General features: G+C 37.9%; 1 protein-coding gene across 4 annotated transcripts in view; it reads right to left on the bottom strand.

The window, feature by feature from the left end:
* BICC1 (BicC family RNA binding protein 1) overlaps positions 1-20,407 on the bottom strand; it is a 269,545-nt gene that overhangs the window by 161,265 nt on the left and 87,873 nt on the right. For all 4 annotated transcript variants that reach the window (XM_034662531.1, XM_034662532.1, XM_034662534.1 and 1 more), the window contains exon 2: positions 3,487-3,533. In XM_034662531.1, the coding sequence (XP_034518422.1) occupies positions 3,487-3,533 (47 nt within the window). The remainder of the gene's footprint in view (positions 1-3,486; positions 3,534-20,407) is intronic.

Here is a 20,407-nt window from a genome sequence, read left to right as displayed (position 1 = left end):
TTTCCGTTGCCGCCCAGTTTGTGGTACACTGTTACGGCAGCTCTAACAAACTAACACAAAAGGTTTCAAAGCATACCACAGGAAGACATGACACTGGCCGCACCCATTTTTCATAACTATCTGCCTTTTTGGTAGATAGTGCTTGAAAAAATCAATCCTCCTTTCACATGCTCTTCCTCCCCTCTCCCCAGTTAGGTAAGGCTACATAATTAAGTTTTCTCCAATCGAATATGAGAAGTGACGTATGCCTCCAGGCCTAGGCCTTAACACTGGGGCATACTTCCCCCATGCTCTCCTGTTTCTTACCAGCTCACCCAAATCAACCACAAAGATGAGGTCCATTTCTTAAGGAGTAGCAGAGCTAGTTCTTAGAAGGAATCCGGGTCTTTAACTAACAGCACAGAGCCACCCACCAAAGAGGAATATTCTCCTTACAATGTTACAAGAAAGTAAAAGTAAAAGAAAGTAAAAGAAATAACTGTTCTTTAAGCCACTAAATCATTGGGTTTCTTTGCTATAACAGGTTAGCCTTTTGCTCTAATAGAATACCAGGGGAAATAAAACATTTCAAACACATGCAATAAAATAGCATGTAGAAAACCAGGTAAATCTCTGATCACATTTATTGTGATAATAAATAAATAAATAAATCTAACATTTACTGAAATGTGACCCTGTAGGAGAAGTTTAAGTGTAAACTACACAACTACTATTACAGCTCCAAATCTGGAACGATGTATTTTGATGACCTTAGTAGTTGTTAAATTACAATTTAAACCCTTTGTGAGAATCTACCAAATCTAATTCTTAAAAGATTCTTTTATTATTAAAGATTTAATTTATCTTTTAATTTCAAAATTTTTTGTGAGAATAATTAAATTTAGTATAAGCATTTATTATGATTTTACACACATTTTAATGGTATAAAAAACAAACATATAAAAGTCTCACGCTCCTCCTCCAATGTCCTCTCTAGGGAAAGCCAGTACAAAGCTTAGCTGTTATAAAATAATTAGGGCGATCAAATTTTAAACTCAACCCAAGAAAGGTTTTCATTTTGGTTTATGATACACACCTAAAGTCAAAACCAAAACATATTCTAATAATAAGGCTCATATAGAGCCTTCATATTGCCTAACTCTAAGAAAAGAAAATTATTTTCTCATAGATGTTAATGACAGCAATGTGGCCTATTTCCTGTTCTCAAATGCTTCCCAAAATGTCATTGTGTGAAACTGGAAAATGTGTGAAAATAGAAGAAAGTTCCTGGAGAACAATTCAATATTTCTCCATTACTTCATTCTACTACAGATGAACTCTAATGTCTACTCCTGTCTGGTCAAAACACTGAAAACTACTCTTCTAGAATTTGGAATGTTGGCCTTTTATTAAGTCACAGGTTTCTTTCCAAATCCTGTATGGACACTTATCAGGAAAACACTCTACTGAACTAAAGAAGAAATTAAAAAGGTGAAAACTATTCCCATTTAGTTATTCAGGGACTTCCCTAACCTGTGACCAAGAATGGAATCTATGATTCCAACTCATGGTTTGTTGGACGCACATATGTTCCTGGATTCAAACATGTGTTTCTATTTAAACTGCTGGAATGTATATATGGCTCCACAAAGAGTGATAAATATTAGCAAATCTTCTTAGAATGAAGGCCCTTTATGACCACATACACCATGTTTTGATTCAGTTTTTCAAATGTCTCAGTCACACAAAGCTGAACAATCTGCTTTTTACATCTATCCACAAGTTAGAGAACAATGAAATAAAATCCTTCCACAGATTGTATCTATCTGTATCTTCACGGCCAATCCAAGGTAGATCTGTGATTTCTGCTAGTTGTCTTTTCTTTTCTTCCCTCATGGCAGGCCTGCCTTAGGTAGAGGCAGCGGATTCCAACATGTCCAGGTAATGGTAAGTTGGATATTAACCATTATCAGATAATGCCAAGTAAGGGGTTTCAGGAATAGTACAGAAACTTCAACAGATGAGCCTAAAGAGGGGGTGGAAAACCGTGGTCTGACACATTCAATTTGGCCAGCATAGCATTTTTAAATTTTTAAAATTTAAGTCCCTTTAGGAAAGCTCGCCCATACAAATAAGATACTTCATAAGATATTATATCTCACCATGAACCATGAACCGGGCAGATGTCATGTGTGCAAGCCAAATGTCTGAGTGTGAATGTCACAGGAATTCTTCCAAACCCGTTTAGCCTTCTTACATTTTGTTTCTTTGCCCAGAATGCCCTCCGAGACTGAAGCCTACCTCTTCACTGAACTACTACTCTTCAGTACTCAATAAGTCCTTTCTTATCTCCTCAAGCCCCAGTCAAGTGCTTAACCCTCTACGGCCCCAGACTCTCCTATTTTTATGACTTTACTGTCAGACACCAGACTAATTCTTTCAGGCCAAGGACTATGCCTTGCTCATTTTAGTCTCACTAGTGTGTGGAATACAGTAGGTGGTAAATGAATACTTTCAGAATGAAGAAATGGCAATACAAGTATCAGCTGAAGATATTTGCTTCCATATTCTTGGCAGAGAATCCAGAAAATGATGACACTGACAAAAAAGAAAAAATGGAGATCACACAGAGCAAGAAAATCAAGAGGCTGTAAGGGCTACAGCTGGTTACACACGGGTGATTTCCAAAGGTTGACGACCCTCTATGGCATTATTTAACCTCATCTACAGTTGCTGCTTTATTTTACTCCAGGACACCGGTATATTTATTGCTGCACACATGCTTTCTGGATCCCAACAACAAAGACACAAATATAGTAAGTCCAAATAAATGAAAGAAGAACATGAACTTGAGTCAATTTCTTGGAAAGGACAGGCATCTTCCCTTACACAAAACACTTATTTTAAAATAGAGCTGACTAGAAACAATCAGTCGCTAATCATAGTTTCTCATATTCATTTTTCAATCAGGTCCACTCCTATTTCCCTTTTCTATATAAGACTACCCAGACTGGCTTCAATGAAGTTCAGAACTCTCAGAGGACAGTTAGGGACACACTGGACATGGTCACCAATAGTGAGCAAGCAGATCTAAACGTGCATCTGTCATTGATTATATTACCCCACCCATGGTCATGCTTACCGGAAATGAGGACAGCTGGGAAGGATTGCTCTGCAGTCCCAGGTCAGGCATGTATGTGGGGAAAGAAGCAACAGGGGATGGCAGTGAAAGAAGATAATCAGGAGAGCACACCTGAGGCAGCCTTCATTACCTCTTTGCCTCCAAGCAAAAATGTCATTAGAGTTGCTCAGAAGGAGCAAGAAGTTAGAACGGTTACTTCCCAAACTGCATCTCACCCTTTCTCTGTTCTGAGCATCTCCAGCTGTCTCATCAAAACCTATTCCCCTTCATATGGAAGGGGAGCTTTCAGGGGCCTCGAGTGTAACCACTGAGACACACTGATTTCTCCTCAATTATCATGAAGGCAGGAGTATGAAGCAACTTACCTTCTGAAAAAAGTCTTCCCCACTTTTGCCTTTTCCTTCAGCAGCAGCTGCAAATAAAAATGTATACATTTAAAATAGTTTCTTTTTTTCAACCTATGTATTCAAAAACCTCTCAAGTATCAAGTATGAGAATAAAAAAATAATAAGCAAGATGTCATTCTTGCTCTCCCAAAGCTCAGTGCCTGACCGAACAGGCCTCGTCTGATGCAAAGTCACAAAAAAACCCAAAAAAACAAAAAACAAAACAAACAAACAAAAAAACACCAACAAAACTACAAACATTAATTCAATCAAATGTACATCTTTAAATGATTTCACTTTTTTTTTGACTGAAAGACTCAGGTCTCTCTTTTCACACACAGATGAAAGTAATCTCATCCTTTCATAATTCAGAAATGACATGAACAAATGCAACTACGAATATCATCACCTATGGTGCTCGAAGCACTCCTATCTGCAGCCAGTCCCAGGCGTGAGGTTGCCTTTTCAACCGGCAGCTCATTCCACAAGGCCTACACTCTTAGCTCTTTGTTCTGTGCTTTGCAATGACTATATCATCTACTTGGGTTTCAGCCGCCATCATACTTTAATTCACTCCTTAATTCACATTTATAAGAGAGAGACAAAACCACATGAGGATGAAATAGTAATAGTGAAAGTCACAGACAACAATAAAACTTCATGTGAGATTAATTGAAAAGTCATTACATTTGAACGATCATTTTTATATCTAAACGGCAGCCTGTAAATACAGGAGAAACCCAGGTCTCTGGGTCTCTACATTCAAAAGTCTTACAACTCTGTGAACCTTCTTTTTAGTATGTGGAGAGGAGTAAGCAATTTGACTAAAAGGAGAGAGGGGAAAAAGAACCAATAGCATCTGGCTTGCAAAAGCCTCAAACTGCATCTTTCAGAAGGCAAACACCAGGGGCGCCTGTGTGGCTCAGTCAGTTAAAGCACCTGACTCTTGATTTTGCTCAAGTCATGATATTAGAGTCGTGAGATTGAGCCCCGTATTGGGCTATGCACTGGGCATGCAGCCTGCTTAAGATCCTCTCTCTCCCCGCCCTTCCCCTCCTCCTCCCTGACACCCACCCCAACTCATGCTGTCTCTCTCTCTTAAAAAAAAAAAAAAAAAAAAAGGGAAAGCAAACACCAAACAGGTTTCAAATTCAGGTAAGGGTGGAACACTGGTTAACTGGAGAGGCCACCCCCTGGCCAAGACAAGGAAATGAGCTGGAGCAAGAACTCCTGGACAATGAAATCTGGAAGACCATGATACCCCAAACACTACTGGTCAATACTGCCGAGGGACACTGTGTGTACATGCATATGTGTATGTGTGTCCAGGACACTTATTAAAATTATTAAAGACTCTTCTGTGTCAATTATACCTCAATAAGACAATTATTAATGACCCAAGAAATGTGGCAGGTCATTCTGTTAGGTAAGAAGACTCAAAACTCAAAGAAATTCCCTCAACGAAATAGCAAGTTTTTCACCAACTTTAATTTCACAGTTAAATACAAGACACCTTCTAGAATCTTGTAAAAATGTGTGTTTTTATCAACATGTTTTCATCCAAAAAACAGAATACAGAGTACATTTTCTGTGATTTCCAAAGACAGTTTGAGGAAATGTATGAAAACAAGAGCTAGGGGCACTGGGTGACTCAGGCAGTTAAGCATCTGCCTTCAGCTCAGGTCACGATCTCAGGGTCCTGGGATCGTTTGCATTGGGCTCCCTACTCAGTAGGGAGCCTGCTTTTCCCTCTCCCTCTCCCCCTTCTCATGCTCTCTCTCAAGCTCTCTCTCTCTAATAAATAAATAAAATCTTAAAAAAAAAAAAAAAGAACGAAAGAAAACAAGAACTAAAAAGAAACAAAAACTTTAAAACACTATTCTAATGGCAGGCTAAACAACAGCCCCTCAAAGACATTCATGTCCTAACTCCTGGAACCTATGAATATGATATTTTATGTGGCAAAAGGATTTTGCAGGTGTGATTAAATTAAAGGTCCTGAGATAGGGAGATGATCCTGAATTACCCAGGTGGGCCCAAGGTCATCACAAGGTCTTTGTAAGAGGGAAGCAGGAAGGTAAGAATCCAAGAAAGTGATGTGACAATAGAAACAGAGGGAGAGCAAGACATTTACCAAAGAATAGAGAGGTCAGTGGAGAAATATATTAGAGATGCTGGCTTGGAAGATGGACAAAGGGGGCCATGAGCTAAGGAACATAGGTGGCCTCCAGAAGCTGGGAAAGGCAAGGAAATGGATTCTCCCCTGGAGCCTCTGGAGGGAGCATGGCCCTGCCAACACCTTGATATATGCCAGTGAAATCCATCCTTTTGAATGCTGGAACTATATGAATAAACTTATGTTGTAAACCATAAAGCTTGTAATTTATTACAGCAGCAAAAACAAAACATGCAAATAATGCTAATACCATTTTAAACTTTACTTTCTGCACAAATACCATACCTCCAACAGCATGAACTCAGCACAGAAACCGAGCAAAGACATATGAGCCTTTGAATCACACATTTCCACAAACAGATTCCTAGAAGTTAACTCCACAAATTATGATTTTCACTAATTTGGAAATATGTCAATATTAAAACTTAAAAAAAAAAAAAACATAAAAAGCAGGGGCATCTGGGTGGCTCAGTCAGTTAAACACCTGGCTCTTGATCTCAGTTCAGGTCTTGATCTTGGGGTTGTGAGTTCAGGCCCTGCACTGGGTTCCACACTGGGCATGGAGACTACTTAAAAAATAAAAATAAATTTTTAAAAATTAAAAAAAAAAAACATAAAAAGCAAATTTGACCAAAAAAACAAAGCTTATACTTTCTAAATAAACTGGAAAATGTGGGTGATCCTAGCTAGAGGGGCTACCTAGGCAAGACAAAAGTTCAGTGCCCAGGGGCTCCTGGGTGGCACAGTGGTTAAGCGTCTGCCTTCGGCTCAGGGCGTGATCCCGGAGTTCTGGGATTGAGCCCCACATCAGGCTCCTCCGCTAGGAGCCTGCTTCTTCCTCTCCCACTCCCCCTGCTTGTGTTCCCTCTCTCGCTGGCTGTCTCTATCTCTGTCGAATAAATAAATAAAATCTTTAAAAAAAAAAAAAAAAAAAGTTCAGTGCCCAAACCTAATGACACAAACCTAGTAAGTGCCTTGGGGGCACTTCAACTCAGCCACCTCGTGGGCTTTCTCTTTATCTCTAGAGCAAAAAATAGTTTGAAAGGGCCCTACTCAATGACAAAATCACTTGGCAATCAAAATTGCATAGCATGGCACAAAGATCTGAAAAACTTCTAGTGACATTGAGGAAACTTTATAATCAAAGATATTTTAGAATCTTTAGATTCTAAAGAAACTTAGAATCTAAGATATTTTTAAAGGACTATCAAGCAAGACAGACCTATCAAGATGCCTTTCACCCACATGGAACTCCTTCACAACTTAGAATTCATCTTTTTAAATTTCATAATACAATTACATTTTATTACAGACATTTCCTTTAGGACATTTATTTTGCTCATGATAAACTCATTATGTCAGAACCTTGAAATGCCCCTTCATTCCAAGTCCAGCTAAACAGACTTCACAGAATGGTCTTTCAATCCCTGGATGAATAAAAAAAGGGGGAGAGGATTTTCCTTAGACTCAAATTATAATTAACTATGTTCCAGAAAAACATCTAAAATTTAAAAGAAACCTGCACCTTTAGCAACCTTAGCAGTTCAAGGGAAAGAGGAGGCAGGGATACTCACTGGCACCAAAAATACTCACGCCAAAGTTCTTTCATTCCAACTATTTGCATATAAGAAACTCCAAATCTGAGCCTGATTTCCTCCTAAATCCTGAGTAGTGTCCATTCCTTAAGCCCAAGTACCCTAGAGAGAGACTGACCGATACTTAGTGAGATCATTATCTCAGGCACAAACCGTGGTAAGTCCACATCATGGGCACTCTATAGTAACTATCTCATTTCCAGGTGGCTGCGTCTCCTGCTGGACTTTTACTGACCCCATGCAAGCAAGCTATCAAGGCCACCACAGAAGCCAATTAAGGGAGAACAACATAACACCAAAAGTATTCTCTCTGCCACGCCAACAGAAGATCTTCTCTGCTCAAATTTGAGAGCTTAATTCTCAAATAATCCAAATTCCTCAGTATTAAAATATAAACTCCTCTGAAGTGAGAGATCACGGGGAAGAGGTTTGCAGAATATTTACTTCTCAATATAAACTTAGGTATTTAATAAGTTCATTTTACAGATTCAGAAAAGAACAAAAAGAAGTTCACTCTTTCATTCCACAAATAATTAAGTCCTGTGCTGGTCAATCAAAATTGTCAAGGCCCTGACCTCATTCAGCTTACAGTCTTGGCCCATATATTCACAGCCACCCACTAGACAGAGCCAAAATCAAAATTTGATTTTAGTGACAACTTCCCAAAGATCTTTTCATGGTCACAACTCCATCCAAACTAAACTTAATAGAAACTTAATTTAGCTAGTCTCATTCAGGACAAGGTACTAAAAAGCTATGCATTTTACTCTTAACCCAACATTACACTTGGGCAGCTCCGGCCATGCCTGAAGAGTCAAGGATGCTTTGAGGAAGACCATCGAAGAGTTGGATTTAAAAAAAGAAAAAAACATAAGATATGATAATATCTTGACTCAATGGTTGTCTTTTCACTATAGCTGGAGGGGCAAATGTTGCCTGTGCAATGAGCCATGCCATCCTGATGTTGTGGCAGTCTTTGACCTCTGAAGTCTGACTATATTCTGTGGTGTCACAGTTCTACTGAGTCTTCATATTCTCATACACCAACACACCCTCATCTTTTTTATTACATAGTATCACGAACACACACAAAATGATTTAGCAAGCTTTTTCTAACTGTCTCTAGAAGATGACTTCTGCCTGATGTTCCAAAATTTAATCATTTGATTGTAAAAACCCTGGATTATTCTTGCCAATGAAAGCAATTGTCTTTATTTTCATGACACAGAACTGCAGGAATAAATTACTTCAGTACTACTGAAACATGGCTTCACAGATTGTGCAAGTAAAGCATTTCATATTTTAAGCTGAACAATTCATTTTTATGTTTATTATAATTTCTTCAACGCTTTGCCAGATTTTGATATTTTTGCTTCACAAGAAATATGGGATGGCAAAATCCATAGCCAATAAAAACAGCAAAAGCTGAAACAGGTGTAAACTATTATACTTCCCCAAACTACAGGGCAAATCTAGTTAATTACTGAATTAAAGGGGGGAAGAAAGCTCAATTTTAAATTCTTCGTAGGGCATATGGAAACTTGTTTAAATATCCCTTTCACTCTAAAATGCTTTTCCATTATAACATCTGATGCTTTCTGGAGTCAAATCTAAAAACACAAGGACTGTGTATTCATATTTAAAACACAGTGTGGAATATCTTTAAACACTCTCTGGATAGGCGATGGGTTTTTCCCCGAGCCTGCAGAATCTGAGCCAAACAAAACAAAACAAACAAACAAACAAAAAACAGTTCAATATAAAAATAAATGAGAAATAATTCTTCAACTCTATAAAGATTCAAGGCATTTCTCCCTTTTTCTTAACACAACCCAACTGTAGCTCGTTTGCAACTAAGAAGGCTGCTGTTCGTGAAGGTCACCTGAAAAATAAATGTGAACATCAGGTAGCTAATTCTCCTGCAAAAATACTGAAATTTTAAAACATTCACTTATCAGATCAATTTAATCAATATCTAAAAGAGCTATGCGAGATGTTTTATTCTGTATATTACTGTTTTCAGAAAACTTCCATGACAATTGGCCAATTTCACTGAAAGAGGAAACACAAAGAGATGCAGAAGATGCAGTTATTATATAAAGAACTTTTTATGTTCATGAATCATATCTAACACTCTAGAGTGGCAGGTAAAGTTCTAAGAATTGACTGAATAGCAGTCATTAAGCCTATTTTTAAAGTTCCTTCAATTCTCAAAGTCATTCAAATACCTAGTAAACTGAAAAACACTCCAGGTTAAACATCAGTAATGAACAGTGGCTTCTGAAAGTTATGGATCACAGTGAGTGTGAGAGGATTTTCAGACCTCATCTTTCCTAAAACTCCCTACCTGCTTTCAGAGTCCACAATGAACAAATCAAACTCACCTGCTTTAAAAAAAAATTTAAAAAAACAAAAACAAGAAAAGCATGTAAGCCTGTAAAGAAAAATCAAGAACAGACAAAAATACTTTTTTCCTTAAAATAGTGGTTGGTAATTTGAGGATGGTTTCCTTCTTCAGTTTAATGCTCTTCTTAAACACTGTTTTTTGTTGTTTTTGTTGTTTTGCTGTTAAAAATCCCGATGTTCAGGAGAGACTGGAGGAAGATGGTATAGTGGAGTAGAAGGTCCCTAGGATTGACTCATCCCAGACATACAACTAGATAACTATCAAATCATCCTAAATACTCCAGGAATTGACCTGAAGACCATCAGAACAAACTCCACAAGTAAAGGTAGAGAAGAGGCCACATCAAAGAGTGCATGCAGAATACACTGAAAATCCTCCCTCAAGTGTCAGGCCCTTGAGAACAACCCTGCAGGGCACTACAGAACCTCTTTTTCATAACACCATTACTTTCAAGAGCAGGAAACATAGTTGACTTTTCTAACACACAGAAGCAGGCATGGAAACTTAGACGAGATGAGAAGACAGAGGAATTTGTCCCAAATGGAAGAACAAGACAAAGCCACAGCAAGAGATCTAAATGAAAGAGATATAGCTAACGTATCTGATAAAGAATTTAAAGTAATGATCATCAATAGACTACAGAAAAGAGTGGAAGACATGAGTGAGACCCTTAACACAGAGATAAGAAGTAACATAGCAGAGATAAAAGGCTCAATAAACAAAATTTGAAACATGCTTGATAGAATAAACAGCAGGCTGGGGGGGCTTGCATTGCTCAGTCGGTTAAGCGTCAGCCTTTGGCTCAGGTCATGATCTCAGGGTCCTGGGATTGAGCCCCACATTGGGCTCCCTCCTTGTCAGAGAGCCTGCTTCTCCCTCCCCCTTTGCATGCTGCTCCCCCTGCTATGTGCACTCCCTCTCTCTCTGACAAATAAATAAAATATTTTTTAAAAGAAAGAAAAAGGGAGGAAGGAAGGAAGGAAGGAAGGAAGGAAGGAAGGAAGGAAGGAAGGAAGGAAAAGGAAGGAAGGAAGGCAGGCTGAATGAATAAACAGCAGGCTGGAAGAAGCAGAGGAAGAAATCAATGACTTAGAAGACAGAGTAATGGAAAGTAATCAAGCTGAACAACAGAGAGAAAAAAGAATTATACACAAGGAAAATCGACATAAGGAACTCAGTGACGCCATCAAACGTAATAATATTCTTATTATAGGAGTCCTCGAGGACAATGAGAGCAAAAAGAGGGCAGAAAATTTATTTGAAGAAATAACAGCTGAAAACTTCCCTAATCTGGAGAAGGAAACAGATATCCAGATCCAGGAGGCACAGAGAACACCCAACAAAATCAACAAAAGTAGATCCACACCAAAATATATTGTAATTAAAATTGCAAAATAGGGGCACCTGGGTGGCGCAGTATTTAAGTGTCTGCCCTCAGCTCAGGGCGTGATCCCAGCGTTATGGGATTGAGCCCCACATCCAGCTCCTCTGCTATGAGCCTGCTTCTTCCTCTCCCGCTCCCCCTGCTTGTGTTCCCTCTCTCGCTGGCTGTCTCTATTTCTGTTAAATAAATTAATAAAATCCTTAAAAAAATAAAATAAAATAAAATTGCAAAATATAATGATAAAGAAAAAATTTTAAAAGCAACAAAAGAAGGAAAACCTAAAAGGCAGAAACTTTCCAAGCCAGAAGGGAGTGGCATCATATATTGAAAGTGCTGAATGGGAAAAGTCTGCAGCCAAGAATATTCTATCCAGCAAGGCTGTCACTCAGAATAGTACAGATAGAGAGTTTTTCAGACAAAAACTAAAGGAGTTCCTGACACTGCAAGAAATACTAAAGGGTACCCTGTAAACGGAAAGGAAAGACCAAATGTGACAGTATGAAGAAAGAAAACACAAAAGCAGTAAAAATGAGTATTTCTGTAAAAAAAAAAATTCAGTCAAGGAACTCATAAAATAAAAGGATGTGAAATATGACAACATATACCTAAAACATGGGCAGAAGAGGAGTAAAGAATGGTTCAAACTGAAATGACCATCAATTTCATATAGACCGCTCTATGTAGAACATGTTATATACCAACCTAATGGTAACCACAAATCGAAAATCACTAATATATATGCAAAGAACAAAGAGAAGGAAATCCAAATATATCACTAAGCAAAACCAGAAAAGCAGGAAACAGAGAAAGACAAGAAAGGATCAGAGAAAATCTTCAGAAACAACCACAAAACAAATAATAAAATGGCAATAAACATACATCCATCAAAATCTACTTTGATGGTAAATGGACTAAACGCTCCAATCAAAAGACATAAGATGACAGAATGGATAAAAAAAACCAAAACCCACCTATATGTTGCCTACAAGAGAATCATTTTAGACCTAACACCTGCAGATGGAAAGTGAGGAAATGAAGAAATATTTATCATGCAAATAGAGGTCAGAAGAGAGCCAAAATAATGATACTTATATTGGACAAAATAGACTTTAAAACAAACCCTGTTAACAAGAGACAAAAAAGGACACTATATAATAATGAAGGGGACACTCCACCAATACAATAACTGTAATACTTATGCATCAACACAGGCGCACCCAAACAAATAAAACAATAACAAACATCAAAGAACTAAGTGATAATATTACAATAATAGTAGGGGACTTTAACACCCCACTTAAATCAATAGACAGATCATCTAAACAGAAAATCAAGAAAACAATGGCCTTGCATGACACACCAGACCAGATGGACTTAACAGATATATCTGAATATTCCATCCTAAAACAGCAGAATCCACAATCTTTACAAGTGCATATGTAGTATGCTCTAGAATAGATCACATATTAGGCCACAAAACCAACTTCAACAAATGCAAAAAGACTGAAGTCATATCATGCATCTTTTCTGACCAAAAGGCTATGAAAATAGAAGTCAACCATAAGAAAAATCTGGAAAAACCACAAATACATGAAAGTTAAATAACATGCTACTAACCAATGAATGAGTCAATCAGGAAATAAAAGAAAAAAATGTTAAAGTACATGGAGACAAATGAAAATGAAACACAATGGTTCAAAACCTTTGGGATGCAGCAAAAGTGGTTCTAAGAGGTAAGTTTATAGCAATACAGATCTACCTCAAGAAGCAACAAAAATCTCAAACAACCTAACCTTACACCTAAAGAAAGAACAACAAACAAAGCCTAAAACCAACAGAAGGAAGGAAATAATCAAGACTAGAGCAGGTGGGGCCCTGGGTGGCTCAACTGGTTAAGCATTTAACTTCAGCTCAGGTCATAATCCTAAGGTCCTGGGATGGAGCCCAGCATCGGGCTCCCCGCTCAGCGGGGAGTCTACTTCTCCCTCTCCCTCTGCCTCTCCCCCTCGCTCGTGCTCTCTCTCTCTCTCAAATAAAATCTTTAGGAAAAAAAAAAAAGACAAGCAGAAATACATGATATAGAAACTTAAAAAACAACAGAAGAGATCAATGAAACCAGGAGCTAGCTTTTTGAAAAAAAATCAAAAAAATTGATAAACCTCTAGCCAGACTTATCAAAAGACAAAGGACTCAAATAAATAAAATCGCAAATAAGAGCAGAGAAATAACAACCAACACCACAGAAAAACAAAAAATCCTAAGAGAACATTATGAAAAACTATATGCCAACAAATTGGACAACCTAAAAGAAATGGGTAAATTCCTACAAACATATAAACTACCAAAACTGAAACAGGAAGAAACAGAAAATTTGACCAGACCAAAACCAGCAAAGAAATTGAATCAGTAACCAAAAAAAAAAAAATCCCAACAAACAAAAGTCCAGGACCAGATGGCTTCACCAGCAAATTCCACCAAACATTTAATGGAGAGTTAATATCTATTCTTCTCAAACTATTCCAAAAAACAGAAAAGGAGCAAAAACTTGCAAATTCATTCTATGAAGCCAGCATTACCCTGATACCAAAACCAGATAAAGACACCGCAAAACAAGAGAATTACCGTCCAATATCTCTGATGTTCATATATGCAAAAATCCTCACCAAAACTAACAAATCAAATCCAACAATACGTTAAAAAAAATAATTCGTCATGATCAAGTGGATTTATTCCTGGGTTGCAAGGGTGGTTCAATATTTGCAAATCAATCAACGTCATATATCACATCAATCAGAGAAAGGATAAGAACCATATGATCCTTTCGATAGATGCAGAAAAAGCATTTGATAAAGTACAAAAAGCATTTGATAAAGTACAACATCCATTCATGATAAAAGCCCTCAACAAAGTAAGTTTAGAGGGAACATAACTCAACATAATAAAGGCTGTATATCAAAAACCCACCGGGAACACCATATTCCAAGGGGAAAAACTGAGAGCTTTCCCCCTAAGGTCAGGAACAAGACAAGGATGTCCACTCTCACCATTTTTATTCAACACAGTCCTAGCCACAGCAATCAGACAACAAAAAGAAATAAAAGGCAGCCAAATCAGTAAGAAAGAAGTAAAACTTTCACTATTTGCAGATGACATGATACTATATATAGAAAACCTGAAAGACTCCACCAAAACCTGCTAGAACTGATAAACGAATTCAGTAAAATAACAGGACACAAAATCATGTACAGAAATCTGTTACTTCTGTATACACTAATAATGAAACCACAGAAAAAAGAAATCAAGGAAACAATCCCATTTACAATTGCACAGGAAATAATAAGATACCTAGGAATAAACTTAACCAAAGAAGTGAAAGACTGATGAAAGAAACTGAAGATGACACAAAGAAATGGAAAGACATTGCCTGCTCATGCATTGGAAGAACAAATAATGTTAAACTGTCTATACTACCTAACGCCACCTACACATTTAATGCAATCCCTATCAAAATATGAACAGCATTTTTCACAGAACTAGAACAATTCTAAAATTTGTATGGAACCACAAAAGACCCCAAATAAGCAAAGCAATCTTGAAAAAGGAAAGCAAAGCTGGAAGCATCACAATTCTGAACTTCAAGTTGTATTACAAAGTTGCAGTAATCAAAACAGTATGGTACTGGAACAAAAATAGACACATAGATCAATGTAACAGAATAGAAAACCCAGAAATAAACCCACAACTATATGGTCAATTAATCTTTGACAAAGCAGGAAAGAATATCCAATGGGAAAAAGATAGTCTCTTCAACAAGTGTTGTTGGGAAACCGGACAGCAACAACCAAAAGAATGAAACTGGACCATTTTTTTATACCACACACAAAAATAAATTCAAAATGGATGAAAGACCTCAATGTAAGTAAGACCTGAAACCATAAAAACCTAGGAGAAAGCACAGGCAGTAACTTCTTTGACATCACCTGTCCAACTTTTTTCTAGATAGGTCCCCTGAGGCAAGGGAAATAAAAGCAAAAATAAACTACTGGGACTACATCAAAATAAAAAGCTTCTTCCGCACAGCAAAGGAAACAATTAACAAAACTACAAGGCAAACTATGGAATGGAAGAACTTCTTTGCAAACAATATATCTTTTATTTTAAGATTTTATTTATTTATTTATTTGAGAGAAAGAGAGAGAGCACAAGAGCGGGGCGAGGTGCAGAGGGAGCAGCAGACTCCCCGCTGAGCAAGGAGCCCAATGTGGGACTCGATCCCAGGACCCCAGGATCATGACCCAGGCCAAAGACAGGCGCTTAACCAACTGAGCCACCCAGGCGCCTGCAAACAACATATGTGATAAGGGTTAGTACCCAAAATATATAAAGAACTTACACAATTCAACATGCAAAAAAACAAATAATCCAATTTTAAAAATGGGCAGAACACATGAACAGACATTTCTCCAAAGACATCCAGATGGCTAATAGATGAGCATCTACTGCTCATCATCACTCACCATCAAGGAAATGCAAATCAAAACTACAATGAGATACCACCTCACACCTGTCAGAATGTCTAAAATCAACAAAACAAGAAACAAAAGGTGTTGGCAAGGATGCAGAGAACAGGGAACCCTCTTGCACTGTTGGTGGTAATGCAAAGTGATGCAGCCACTCCAGAAAACAGTATGGAGTTTCCTCAAAAAAGTTACTGCATTACTGGATATTTACCCAAAGAATATAAAAACACTAATTCAAAGGGATACATGTACCCCAATGTCTATACCAGCATTATTCATAATAGTGAAGTTATGGAAGCAGCCAAGTGTCCATCAATTGATGAGTGGGTAAAGATGATGTGGAATATATACACAAGGGAATATTATTCAGTCATTAAAAAGAATGAAATCTCAGGGCGCCTGGGTGGCTCAGTCAGTTAAGCATCTGCCTTCGGCTCAGATTATGATCTCAGGGTCCAGGGATCAAGCCCCCCATCAGGCTTCCTGATCAGCAGGGGATCTGCTTCCCCCCCCCAACCCTACTCGTGTGCTCTCTCTCTCTCTCTCTCTTGCTCACACTCTCTCTCAAATAAATAAAGTCTTCAAAAAAAAATGAACTCTTGCCATTTGCAACAATATGGATGAAGCTAGAGTATATTATGCTAAGTGAAACAAGTCTGTCAGAGAAAGACAAATACTATGATTTCACTCATACATGGAATTTAAGAAACAAAAAATAAGCAAAGGGGAAAAAAAGAGAGAGAGACAAATCAAGAAACAGACTCTTAACTACAGAGAACAAACTGATGGTTACCAGAGGGGAGGTGGGTGAGGGATGGGTGAAATAGGTGATGGGGATTAAGGAGCACACTCGTGATGAGCACAGAGTAACATGAGAAATTGAATCACTATACTGTACAACTGAAACTAATATAATACTGTATGTTAACTGGAATTAAAATAAAAACTCACCCAATAAATCCCCATGTTCAAAAATGAAATAAATTATTTTTTAAGTAGACTGTGAGACAGGATGTACAGAATATCTCAGTTCTGTATATAAGAATGTATGCATAGGGGCGCCTGGGTAGCTCAGTAGTTAAACGTCTGCCTTCAGCTCAGGTCATGATCCCAGGGTCCGGGATCGAGCCCCACATTGGGCTCTCTGCTCAGCAGGGTGCCTGCCTCTCCCTCTCCCTGTACCCCTCCCCCTGCTTGTGCTCTCTCTGTCAAATAAATAAATAAATAGAATCTTAAAAAAAAAAAAGAATGCATGCATATACATAGGATGTATATGCTAGGGGAAAAAAGACTTAATGGATAAAATAAACATCAAAATATTAACAATCATTTGAGTGGTGGAATTACTGGGTCATTCATCACTTTCTCCTTTGTATTTTTCAGAATGCCTTTAAATAGCTTAAACTTCTTTTTAATTATAAAAAGAAATCAGTTAACATATTTGAAATCCTTCTTCCTGTTTGAGAGTGAACCAAGGTTGTACTGGTTTGTCACAGCATCATTTTCAGCCCACAAGGTATAAAGCCTTCTGGCAAAAGTGTGAAGGTCAAATGTGGATCTAAGCTACCTGAGGGATAGAATGCCTCTGGCAGTATCAGAGGTGAATAATGGGCAACGAAATCATACCAAGCATAGAATATCATAGGCCTTAATTAACCAAGCACTTTCTAGAATGAAATATTGATTCTGTACAACTCTCATGGAGGAGTTCTAACAACTTATGCCCACAATAGGAAACTTCACAGCTGAAAACACTAAGTCCAGTATTTGCAAAACCTCTGTGATTCACATCCAACTATAGTAGCTAGCCTCAAGACAGAAAGAGACACTCTAAGATACATGAACCAGAAAGAGAAAATTTTATGTATACATTTCTTATTATAGACTGCTTACAAGAGGGCCACTTTTCCTGGAAGGTCACATCCAATGAAACATAAAATAAAACATATAACACCTCATTAATTTACCACATTCTAAACTGGCTCAATAGCTAAGAGTATGAGAGCAAGAAGATGGATCTGCTATTACAATTTGGGTCAAGAGCATGAGCCAGTAATTGAACTACACCAATAATCCAAGACATGCTGTGAGATTTTTTTTTTTTAATTTCATTTCCCACCAAATTTCCAACCAAAATAACAGGAATGACAAAATTTGTGCTGGGGATGGGGGAGCAGTCCTAATATATTTTAACAATGGGGACTTCTCTGCCTGTTTATGGTTTATATCTATTAACCCCAACAATTAAGCCCTCTGCAAAATTCCACTAATCAAAATGCAGACTGCAGGGGATTCTTTTGCATGTCGAATCTCTCAGGGCGGTAAAGCTCTGCCATTATTCCAGCGCTGGGGACAACTTAAGACAGTGGTGGACTTGCCACACTCAAGGCCCCCCAGCAGCCTCAAGCAAAGGCCAACATTCTCTAGTCTACCGGCTTTTAGTTTCACAAAGCATCTGCTGCTATCGAATGTAGGAAAACAAATATTCAGAAAAATCTGAGAACATCTAAATTACATTATTCATTGCTTCAAACAACGTTTAACTTGAACTCTTCAAGCAACCCTGGCTAAGAGTTTACTCAGACTTCAAATTTATTGACCTGACAGTGAAGACTTCCTTGTGGACTGATGACCCTAACATACGTCGATGTACTTTCAGTCCAACTGATTAACAGAAACTTTGCTCATGTCAAATGTTTAGCCTTTAGGGCCTATTTCTTCTTACATTAGCAATTCCTGAAGCACCATTTAGTCTGGCCTAGGTCATAAACACTATTTGACAATTTTGAGTATTTACATAGTACTAGTGTTCTGTGTTTTTTTTTTTAATCAATAGTCTTCTAGCTTTATCAAAAGCTAAAGTATGTTCATGGCCTTTACACACTTTAATGGAATTATGAATACCTCATACACCACAATGAGCTATGCTGGTCTTCCCAGAGAGCTGCACTGTCCAAAACTGACCACTTGTGGCTAGTGAGCGTTTCAAATATGGCTCGTCCAAATCCAGATGTACTGTTGAAAGTCACAAACACATTGGATTTCCAAGACTTAGTACAGAAAAAAGTAAAAATCTCAGTAATCTTTGGATATATGTTGAAACAATACCATTTTTACATATGGGGTTAAAGAAAACTGTTATTAAAATTAATCTCAACTGTTTTGTTTCTTTTTCATGTGGTTATAAAATTTTAAGTTACATTTGTGGTTCACATTATATTTCCATTATAGAGTGCTACTGTAATAACTTACATAACTGTTACCCAAAGGAGACTGAAAAAGATTCAAGTAGAGAGCATCGCGACAGGTTACAAAGGACTGAAAGCAAGGAGTATTTCCAAATAGTGGGCATCAGCAGCTTGAAATCCAAGCTGTACCTGTCTTAACCTCCTGGAAACATTTTGAGGAAGGGAGGAAAATGTTGGTTAGTATGTTGGAGGGTTTAAGAATTAGAGTAGTTTCTGAATAAAATACATGACATTAATAACCATTTCCTTAATATCTAGCTTTGGCCCAACCCAAAACCATGAAACCCTTTAAGAGTTTATGTAGATGGTTATTTAATGGAATGAAGTTTATACTTCTTTTGTGTTTGTAATAACATGGCAATGGGGCAAGCCAACTTGTTTTAAATCAGAACCAAATGTGTTCCAGGCATGCTTACAATTCAGGTTATGTGCAAAAATCTATGAAAGGGCAGTCTGTTTCCCTATTCTCTTCACCGAATGTGTGAGGGGGTACAAGGGCACAAAGATATGCTTGCTTTCATCAAGGCTACTCAAATTCTTCCAAAAGACTCATTTATTGATTCATTTAAACAAAACTTATTTAGCACCTGAGGCATATAAAGAGGAGATAAAAAACTGTGGAGTCAGAGAAACCTGGGTTCAACTCTAGGTCTGCCAATTCACTAAGGGTGTAACTCCAAGCATGTGACTTAGCCTCCCTAAGGCTCTGTTTTCACCTCAAAAATATGTAAATAAGCACTCTATAAGCATTTAATAAATTGAAGCCATCAACCTTGACCTCAAAGAACTTACAGTCTCAACTATAAATTCTATAAATTCTCGAGGTAATAAAAATGACAAGACTGTAAAAGGTTAAACATTATTTAAGAGTCACAGATAAAAGGAACTCAAAGAATAAACATGGTAGGGAGCTTCTGAGCTGATCCCTTACCATGGGAAAGGACTGAGACATGGGAGATAGGGAAAGTGAATTCTGGGCAGAGAGAATGCTGTGAATACCCACATCTGTTCATCCACTAGATTTCCCTTTATATGACTCAAAGCAATTAAACAGCACCTGTTCCTAGAAGGGGCCATAGGTCGGGACAGCAGAGAGAAAGGGAAGCTCCCCAGTGACAGGCCGCATGAATACCTCAAGTTGGCTCACACTGATTCTTTACCAGGGGAAGCACCACACCTCAGAGGAGTGTTTGGAAATACGTGAGGTGATGATGTTGTCACAGGATGGGGGCTGGGTACAATGGTGCAGACATTTAGGGTCTAGGGCTGGGAAAATCACAGTCTAGCTCAATGAAGAACTGCCCCACCCATCAAACCAATATCACTAGTTAAGCATTACTGGTAGGATATTTCTTTTAGGAATATCCTTTCTTCATGTAATGATCTTCCAAACAATACATATCTATGCTACTTCTACAGTCAGGGAACTACCAAATGGACAGTTGATCTTTCCATACTTTTTCAGGTCGCCAAAAAATTTAACTAGGTCACAAAATTTATCTTTTTAACTGGACACTTCCAGTAGCTCAAATAAGACAGGTCTGCTTAAATAAACATACCAACTGGGTAA

Source organism: Ailuropoda melanoleuca, chromosome 6 (assembly GCF_002007445.2).
Source record: "Ailuropoda melanoleuca isolate Jingjing chromosome 6, ASM200744v2, whole genome shotgun sequence".
Classification (NCBI taxonomy): Eukaryota; Metazoa; Chordata; class Mammalia; order Carnivora; family Ursidae; genus Ailuropoda; species Ailuropoda melanoleuca.
Note: the sequence above shows the minus strand (reverse complement) of the source record. Positions and strands in the feature narration are given on the sequence as shown.